A 9,838-nucleotide genomic window follows, 5' to 3' on the forward strand; every position below is an offset into this window, starting at 1 on the left:
GTGAAAGATGTCGAATTAACAAGTATTCCTGGATTACACGTGCATTATGCAAACGTGTTCAGAGATGTAAAAACAGGTTACCAACCCTGTAGGGTGTTTGTATTATTTGCATGTAAAGTGGTCTTTTTGTGTTTAACCCTGCGTATTAATCTCCATCAGGTCGTGATCATGATCACTTGGGACACATGGCTGTCATTGTCTTGTTGTTCGCGGGCGGACAGCGACGGCTCACTGCATAAATTGGATTATGCGAGGGATTTGAGACCGGGATTAGGTCTTTGGCCCGTGAACAGAGTGGGGGCTGCGTGTGTGTTCGAGTGGGAGGGTGCTGGTGCGTGAAAGTGTGTTTTACGCACCCCAGAGGCCCCGGCGTGTGCGACTTGTCTCCACTCGGCTCTATTGTCTCTTTGGCCGCGGATCATGAACCTTTTCTGCTTCACACTGGTAAGATACAAATGAGTTGAGGTTCGATGTACCGGAGGGGGGGGGTTGGGAATGATGGACGCGCAGGTGAGCGGAGGAGACTCAGCGTGTCCCGCTGCGGGGGGAGACTGCTGATGTGCTGGTTGTTGACAGGGGTCTCCCTGGGGAGTGGGACAAAGCCTCCCCGTCTGGAAGAGTCTTCCTGTGCTGCATTAGGATGGCGGCATACCTGTGCAGGTCATTAAGAGGCCGAGGAGATTATTTCTTTGTATCTGTTCATTGTTATTTGATGGTAATCGTGTCCACGTGACAACATCCCAACTGATCCACAACAAGTTGTAAATCGGCTTATTTGATGAAATGGCACTTTGTTTCTTGTTCCTCTGGGTTTGTAACCTTATGGTTGAAATGCATTTATTGTAAATTGATTTGGATAAAATCATAAAAGAGAAGCCACTCTTAATATGAAAATGATAATGACAAGAAGATCAATGAATGCTAATTGAGCATGAAGTCTTTGTTAATCAGAAAACATGCTATTTAACAAGCCAATCACCTTTGTTTCCCGTGCAGGCATATCAGAAATATGCCACCCACTGCTGCAGGACTACCTTTGCAAAGGTGCACTATATTTTTCTCGCAGGCCAATCAAAGGCTCTGCTTCTTGGGGACAGTGTGGGACAGGCACTAAAACAAGGGCGCAGAGCAGGATGTGAAAAATAAAAACTGTAACACGTAAACATGTTCTACTTTAAATTCACCTGAAAACAAGCAAAAATAATAAGAACCTTAAGTGTGAAATGTGTGTTGCTGTAGAAAATACACTTCTTTTCATGACTCAAAACAGTAATTTGACAAGAAGGATTTATCAGGAATTAAATGGTGATCATTTATTTGCAGGATTGTATATTTGATGATCACAAGAATTCAAGCTGAAATAAATGTGATGATGATGATGAACAAATTTGGAAAAAAATAGTCAAGTTACACATGATGAAGCAATTTTCACTTACATGGCCAGACTTTTTGACTAAACGGATGTGTTGATGGCAGACTGTATACCTCAGACCTAATAAATGAAAAGCAAAAGTTTATTGAACTGACAATTGAACAGGCTGTTGGAGCAGAATAATAACATCAGTGTAGATGCTGGACCACTTGAAGACATGCCGGTCTCTCCTTGATGTAACGCTTTCAATTGATTTCCTATTGTGTAGTTGGACTGATGATTGATTCCAAACAACTTCTCCTTAAGGAGCCATGGCAAGAGGATACATTTAGCTGGAGCATTTGAACGCAGCCCATCTGTGTGGTGTTGTGTTTCAACCAGGCTGCAGTTACCATGCACAACGTATTGTCTCTGTCTCAGGATGGCTCCACAGAAAGCATGTACGAGCCGCCCTACGGGCCATCACTCAAGGAGCCACCCCCCAAGTACCCGTGCAGCCCTTCTCTTCAGAGGTGTAAGCTCGGATGGGGCGGCTCAGATCCAGCCATCAGTTCTGTAAGTTTATCGTCTATATGTTTAATTCAGATTTAACTGTGACAACGCACAAAATGTTTGCTTACTAAACATTCAAACTGCTGGGATTGGAGACTTGTGACACTCCTCAGATCACTGAGGGGCTGCAATACGGCTCAGTGATGGAGGATTTTGTGTCTTTGGGCGAGACACTTAACCCCAAATGCCCCCAGAGGCTTCGCTGATGTTGTGTAAATGTGTTTCTGCTCTGCAACCTCGTACGGTGCCACCTGCCCATCAGGATGAATATCCTCCAGCTCAGGTTAAATCGGCTGAGGTGGTGCAGAGACCCCCCCACGCCTGCTTGGACGATACTAGTGTCCACAGCAGCTGGCTAAATGCTAGTGCATCCAATTATTCATTTATTATTTAGATTTCTCTTTCCTTTTCGATTTTGTGAAGATGTGTGTGTCTTTGTTCTTCCAAGGGCCTAACTCAGGCTACAACAAAAATGAAGAGGAATAACAGAAGGTATGTGAGTTTTGTTCACTTTAAATAATGAAAAGATTTATTTAGATGTCTCTAGTTTTGTTTGTGTTTTACTCATTGGAATAAAATATATGTCATCATCATTCATCATTTAGGTCATGTTTGCCAACATTACCCTCGAAAGATGACACAATAGGTTGGTACAGAGTGTTTGCAGTTCCTTATACTCACATTGCTCCTATTGATTACATTATGTTGAACCTTTCTGTATGCAGTTCAAATGAAACCACTTTCCAACTGCTTTTCCCTTCCGCCACATTGTCTGCTGCAGACAAAGACAGTGACTACACCTGCTGGATGTCAAGAAGAAAGAACTTTTCTCATCATCTGAGAGGTAAAGAGCTAATATACACAAACCATCTATTCAAATTGGAGATTAGAGTAAAGACACGGTTGCATATCAGATCATTTCTCAACCAAAGCACCAACCAATGTATGCAAGCATTCAGCTCAAAGATATAGTATAATACACTACAATCTCTCATGATACACGTAATATACAGTAATTGTGCCAAAAGTAGAATAAAACTCACAAAGCTATCTGCCATCTTAGCAGCGACTCGGTGGCAGACATACAGCAGTATTGGGATGGGCCAGCAGACAGTCGGTGGTGCTGTTAACAGGCAATAAAGGTGTTTTCAGTCTCAAGATGTCCTTGAGCATGCAGCTAGAACTGGGCACCCAAAATACTCATCAGTTTGTTCCAGCTAGATGTAAGAAAAGCCGTGGACAGACACAGAGGTGCACTCTCACTCACATGCTCCTCCTGGCTGGAATAACGCGTTGTCTGATGAGTGTGGATTGATCCTACAGAGATGTGTAAAGCTCCACGTCAGAGCAGCCCGTTGACACGAGACGACGGAGCAGAGGAGCCGAACTCTGACAGGACACGGACAGATCTACCAGCTCAGGTAAAAGCACACGCCTTTTACGATGAAAACATTACAGTATCCATGTTAAAAGTGGTCGAAAACTATGTTCTCCAAAAATAAATCACACCATTGTTTGGAGTTTGTGCATACAGAGCATAAAATGTACTTTTGTCACAGTTCATTCAGTTACTCAAGTACCATAAACAGTAGTTATTCTCAAGGGTGAGATACCTGACATACCTGGATGTTTGTGCACGTTAGTCTGTGGGAGTTCTTCAATGCTCATCCTCCATGCACGGTTTATGTAACAGAGGCAAACATGAACTAGATTGTTACAGTACAGCAAAGCCATGCTAGGTCCTTTTACAGTTGATGATACGGTTTCTTCTGTTATTTGAATGTGCGAAAAGGTGAATCTGAGCAATATTGAATAGTTAACTTGCTGAGAATGTGCATGTGGGATGGACAGAAGTTGGTCTCGTGAGTCTATAATAGCAAGGTCAATTGATAATCACTTTGACTAATGCTCTTATGGCTGCCATGTGTTCTTCTGGATTTTGTACTGTTTGGTGCTTTTCATGCCAATGGCTGATAGTTGAGAGGGGGACAGGACAGCAATTTCTTCCACACAGCAGAGAACAAAAAGATCAGTAAGATAAAGTGACCTTTCACTGAACCTGAGGTTTGGCTATGTCATCAGCTTACTAGTTACATTACAGTCATCAAGAAAAAACACAGAAAAAGGACACATATTAATCATATTAAATTGTTAAAGGTCCCACATTGTAGAAAGGTTCCATGTCTATTTTGATTATAAAGCCGGTCTGGGTACAATTTAGATTCTGTAACGCTCAATCCACAGAGAAATGCAGACCGTCTGTGATTTAGAAGCAGTGTCTTGACTCATGATTTATTTTGTGTCTACTCACCTGTTGTTACCACACATGTACTCAGACGGACAGGACGAGAAGCAGAACGTGTTTTATCAACATTAAGGCATTCAAATGTGTAGAGGAAAGAGTTGTAGTTATTTCTTTTAATACCATTACATACGGCTTATGCTGAAAGGGTGTACTCATATGGTTGCTTCATTGCAGGGCGTTGAAACTTCGGGATCAAAATACACAACAGAAAGACAAAATAAGTCACAGAACCTGGTGCCAACAAATAAGGCCCATCAGGACGGAGCCGGTCGTGGGAAAAGGGCCACGGAGAATAAGGGTGAGTCATCGTGGATGATGTTGCACAACCTGCTCAAGAGGCTGCGTGGAATCCATATCAGTAACTTCTGTTAATCTTCAGATCAATTGGCCGATGTGTTGAGTAACAACAATCCGGTGCTAACCTGCATCGGCCTGGGGAGGAGAGCAGAGAACAAGCCCCCGCTGAAGACTCCATCACCACAGCGGCACCAGCGGCCGACCAGAGATGTCCATGACGCTACAGAAGAGGAAGGGCTTTGTTCGTATCTAGGAAGTGATCAGTGGAGCCCCTTTGAGTGTCCACAGCCCTGGACTCCCCTCTACCACACCTGCCGCCAACCTCCACACCAGACGCCGCTGGCCGGTGGGACCTTGTCGCTGCACCGGACCCCAGAGTGGGATCGCTTTGAGAGTTTGATCCAGGAACTGGACAGCAAACAGTGTGATCTGTCTCCTTCAGAAAGGGTCAGCTCCTTCACAGATGTGCCGCTACCTCACAACACAGTAAGATGTACCTCAGTGACGTTATCACCAGAAGATGAGACCAACGAAAGTAACACGTAGTGCAGTATAGTCCAGCTCCTCTCAGCAGTTTAATAAAGGTCAATGTGGGGAAAGAGCCAAGAGCCAGTTTAACAGATGCTTTGTGGGCAAAGCTGACCGACGGCTCAACTAAAGCTAATGGCAAACAATAGGGAATGACTGTTTCCATTCCATTCATGGAGGAAGATATAAGAGATGCACACAGAGGTGCAGTTTATAGAAATGATGCGGGTTGGAATACTAAAAAAAGTTGACCTCTCCCCTTAAAAAACAGAGATTTTTTGAAAAGCACTAAAAGGTACAAGATCAGCAGGACAAGATCACTGAAATACAAGCTGCAGCATTTATGTATATGAAAAACAACATGTTCACCAACCACATGGCTGCCAGGGTTTGACCTAATTCACAACACACATTATAAACAGGGAATAATGTTTGTGTTGAGTGGTCACACGCAGGCTGATAATGGGCCCATCTGTCACCACTAAAACGCACACGCTAATCTCTCTTTCCCCCAAACAGTTAACTAGATTGGGGGGATCTGACGCCTCCGGCCTGCCTTCGCCTCCAATAAAACCATCGGATAAAGGAAGCGCTCTGGTAAGAGACCCGACATCCTCCATCTGCCGCTGTGTCCATCGAAGAATTTGCACTTTGACGCCCACCATCAACATCATTCACAACCAAATCCGATTTTTAGAGAAAGTGCATCCACGGTTTGCGGGGTAGCCATCTATTTACAGTGTGCTTTGTTTCCAAAAGCTAAAGCAGGGGGGGAAAAGCGACCCAACCAAACCGAGGCTGCAGAGGAGGGAGACGGGGACCTCACCACAAAGTGACAGGAAGCAGGTGGAAGCCTCACCTGAGAAACCGCTGACAGCCATCACTGTATGTCCCGCACTCTGCACAGCTTTTACTAATGCGCCACGTTTTGGGTGCGGTGGCTCCTAATGAAACAACATCTGTTAGCAAGCAGACAGTTGTCAGCCACACACCTGCTCTGCCACAGCGCAAACTATCAATCAAACTACCATTATTTTACACCAGCAGTTAAGCAGAAAAGGCGCCGACAGATCCATGAATGTTCACTTAAATAACTTAAATAAGTAAAAGACTACAGCTGTGATGTATGTGTTAACACAGCAAGGCATCTGGGCATCTGGTGGATCGATGAAGAGACAGACACACACTCTGGGATGACACCTGAGAAGCCATCATTTAGATACCATTAGTTATAATAACAATTTTAAAATCTGAGACATTTTTCACATTTCTTTTTTCTTCCTTTAAAGACATGCCACCTTATGAAACATTGACACTACAAAACATTTGCAATTCATATGAGTATTCCAATCATTAGTTAGAATTAGGAATAATAAGTCACGATGATTTTATCAATAAATAAAATATTTTATTTTAATACACTATTTCACTGGGAATACATGCGTGACAAACACATCCTCAAGCTACATATGTCACCTGCATTTGTCTAATAAATAAAACATAAAAATGAAAAGCTTAAGACGACAACATGTATTTTTTTAATTCTTTGGTATGTTTGAACAATGTTTGCAAGGAAGGAATAAACATATGTGCATTCTAAAAACATGTAATATTACTTTTGGATCTAAGGATATCACATTTTGAGATGCTTTTACAGGAAGTGTGTTAGCACATTTAACATATGCCACGATAACATAAATGGAACAAAGCCACAATCAAGGTTATTAATTACGCCTCTGTTTACCCTGCTCTGACATGTCAACATGGCTGCTGCACATGTTATAAAATCTGTTGGCTCACTGGCAGTGACGGTGTTGCATTTATCACTTTGCACATGTTTAAGTTTTCCTCCACAAGGTTGAGACTAATTTTCGAAAAACGCCAGTGATAGCTATGTCGTTTAGTCAGGCCAACTATTTCCAGCACCGTTTCCCCTCTGAAAATTTGACTCGACAATTCCTGGACCCAATCAAATAAGGTCATATATTTTGCAGTTTAAGTGCAGCTCATCCACATTCCCCCACTTGAGAAACCACACATGACGCATGATGCTGATGCAACATGGCCGGCTGTGGGGACGTCCCCGTACAGGAAGAAGAAGTTCAAACCTGAGCGCAGGTACCGAGGGATTATTCCCGCCGCCGCACACATCCTGTAGGTCTTAGCTATAAAAAGCCAGGCTACCTTTGTGGGATTAAGTGTTTTGCCTTCGTGTCCCAGGGACATTGAGCCTGCTCTGTCGCACGAGGAATCAAACGTGGCCTGACTCAGCGCTGGGGTTGATTAGCTTTCTCTTTTGTTTCCCTGAAGTGGAAGACAACGGACGGCAGGGATCCCTAAGGCACTTGTGGTGTTTTTTACCCTGCAGACACAGAAAGATGGAGCACAGAAGAAGGAAGCTTGTAGGCGACCATTTCGTAAGGGACACGGGCTGTCCAGCAACTCCCTGGAAAGCCTCTACAGCCTCAACAGTGGACAAAGCTCCTCAAGTAAGCACCTTGGTGCACAGATCCCAGTGCTCTCTTCCCATCAGGGCCTGGACAGATGTGCAACCTTTGCTTGTTTACTCAGGTGTCCCGTTACTCTCATTTAGAAGCACTAGTTTGTAGAACCACATCTACCTCGGGAATTAAAAAAATAATCATTTGTGTGCATTTTCTGTAGCTCAGGTAGATAGCTGGCTTGCTCTTTGATGTTTGTCTGCCCCTCCCAAAGGTGGAATCACCAGTGGGTCAGGCTGCTCCAGTAACAGAGACAGTCTGAGGATGGAGGAGGATCTGTTGTACACAAGACCGCTCTGTGTCAGAGCAAAAGTCCACACAGACTTCATGCCAAGTCCATATGACACAGAATCACTTAAACTCAAGGTAAGCAAGTCCGGAGTGTGAATGGAAATAAACAGCCACAGGTTGTAGGATGACAACTAAGGGCCAATATATTTGGGGTTAGCCATGGCCGTGGTGGTCAGTCTGGTTGGTCCACCAACGATAATCTTGGAGATACGAGGACCATGGATTTTTGTCTTCCACCCATATAATTGGAAGCATGTTTATGAAGGAACAAGACTACTTGGTCATGTACTAGCAGTAAGTGTTTGCGTCAGTGAGAGCAAATGGAAAGTAGCTATAGTTGATCTGGTTAAAAACATCTCTTCTTAGTTTTTAAGATCAATAAAGGTAATGAAACTAAATCTAAGCTTCCATTCAGGTGGGAGATGTGATTGACATCATTGCCAAGCCCTCCATGGGAATATGGACCGGCATGCTGAATGGCAAAACAGGAAATTTCAAGTTCATTTATGTGGATGTGCTAACAGAGGAGAGTCCTCAAACCTGCAGCGTGAAGCAGAAATCAACTGTCAAGGAATTTCTGAAGCGTCTCAGTTTGGAGGTTCTTTGATTTTAACGCAGCGATAATCTTCTATACCAGATTGTGATCTTTCAGCTTGTAAACGCTGTCTCCCCCTCGCCCCATCTTGCTTCCTTAGGAGCATTTCTCCTCTCTCCAGCTGAATGGTTTCCAAACTGTGGATGACTTGATGAGGCTGAAGGAGCATCACCTGACGGAGCTGAATGTGACTGACCCAGAGCACAGGCTTCGTCTGCTCAGCGCTGTCCGCTCCCTGCAGAAACTGCGCAGTGAGTAAAGGACACTGTCACACTTAGGCATTTGAAAGGGAAAGGGACAAGTGATATTGCAACTTTCAGCAGATGAGACTGGGATGGTATCCTGGCCACAGATAAACAGGCTAAGGATAACAGGATAACCTTAAAGAGTGTTACTGAGAATAGCGCAGGACTGAGCTCTGATGCACAGGAATAATAGCTGGGAAGGATTACTTGCTTCTCAACCGTTTAACTCTGGGACTGAAAATCCAACCAGCACTTCTTCTCTGCTTCACAGCTGACAGTCAGCCGGAGAACGTGTCCAACCAGGGGGCCGAGACGTCTGTTGAAAACATGAATGCGCATAGGAAGAACTGCCCGAGAGACTCTGGCTGCCACATGCCATCTGACAGCCCCGACATCAGCACAGAGGACACAGAGCTGCATTTGGTCTCTGAGTACTCGCCACAAGCGAAGACGGCCGCTTTATGAGAATAATCAGTCTTCTGTTTGTTATTTATGCTGGTTTTGAGATGACTTGTGAATAAAAACCTGTTTTTGGATGACTCAGAATATTATCATTTCTCATCATTTCTTTAACAGTACAAGTGGCTTGCTGGTCTAGAAATGTAATTGTTTCCTGAAATAAAACATGTTTATTATTTTGTGTTCCTTTTAGTATGCGGCAATTGTAATTTACTGCAGTTGATAAGACGTCCAAGAGAATAATCATGAAATTCAGAAATGCTTTCCATTTCCATTCCATGAACTTGGGGATGACTCCAATGACCCTAACAGCTTATTTAGCTATATTCACCATGCATTTATCCCCACCTTTTTTTTTTAATTTCCTGATTAGTTGGTTAGTCTGTTATACATAATCCTAACTATTTAAACTGATTGTACAGTTGTATGCTTGGACCCAACCATCATCCTCGATAATTATAGGAGAATGTCACCACTTCACAGGAAGTAATAAAATAGGATAAAAGTAAAATACAATTTGCTGCTTACAACTGTCCTAAGACTGCAGAGCGTGTACAGGCAGCAGTGGTGCATGCTAGTGTCATCGTGCCAACATGCTCCCAATGACGCTTTGATCATTGCGGCGTGTTAGCCCGCCAACAGTAGCTTACTGGGACTGTCCTTATTTTTGCAGGTATTTAGTCCCCAAAACTA

The 9,838-nt window shown here is 43.7% G+C and overlaps 1 protein-coding gene across 1 annotated transcript; it reads left to right on the forward strand.

Moving 5' to 3' along the window:
* Window positions 1–385: 385 nt before the first annotated feature.
* On the forward strand, window positions 386–9,186 carry samsn1b (SAM domain, SH3 domain and nuclear localisation signals 1b). The gene is made up of 15 exons (XM_037467738.2): window positions 386–444; window positions 1,793–1,927; window positions 2,373–2,416; window positions 2,530–2,570; window positions 2,706–2,768; window positions 3,248–3,345; window positions 4,404–4,527; window positions 4,609–5,012; window positions 5,574–5,651; window positions 5,814–5,939; window positions 7,423–7,543; window positions 7,770–7,921; window positions 8,262–8,444; window positions 8,542–8,692; window positions 8,958–9,186. Exons 1-15 carry the CDS (start codon window positions 421–423, stop codon window positions 9,149–9,151), a joined length of 1,938 nt encoding a protein of 645 aa, XP_037323635.2. The 5' UTR covers window positions 386–420; the 3' UTR covers window positions 9,152–9,186.
* The last annotated feature ends 652 nt before the right edge of the window (window positions 9,187–9,838 follow it).

This window comes from Pungitius pungitius, chromosome 16 (assembly GCF_949316345.1).
Source record: "Pungitius pungitius chromosome 16, fPunPun2.1, whole genome shotgun sequence".
In the NCBI taxonomy this organism is placed as follows: domain Eukaryota; kingdom Metazoa; phylum Chordata; class Actinopteri; order Perciformes; family Gasterosteidae; genus Pungitius; species Pungitius pungitius.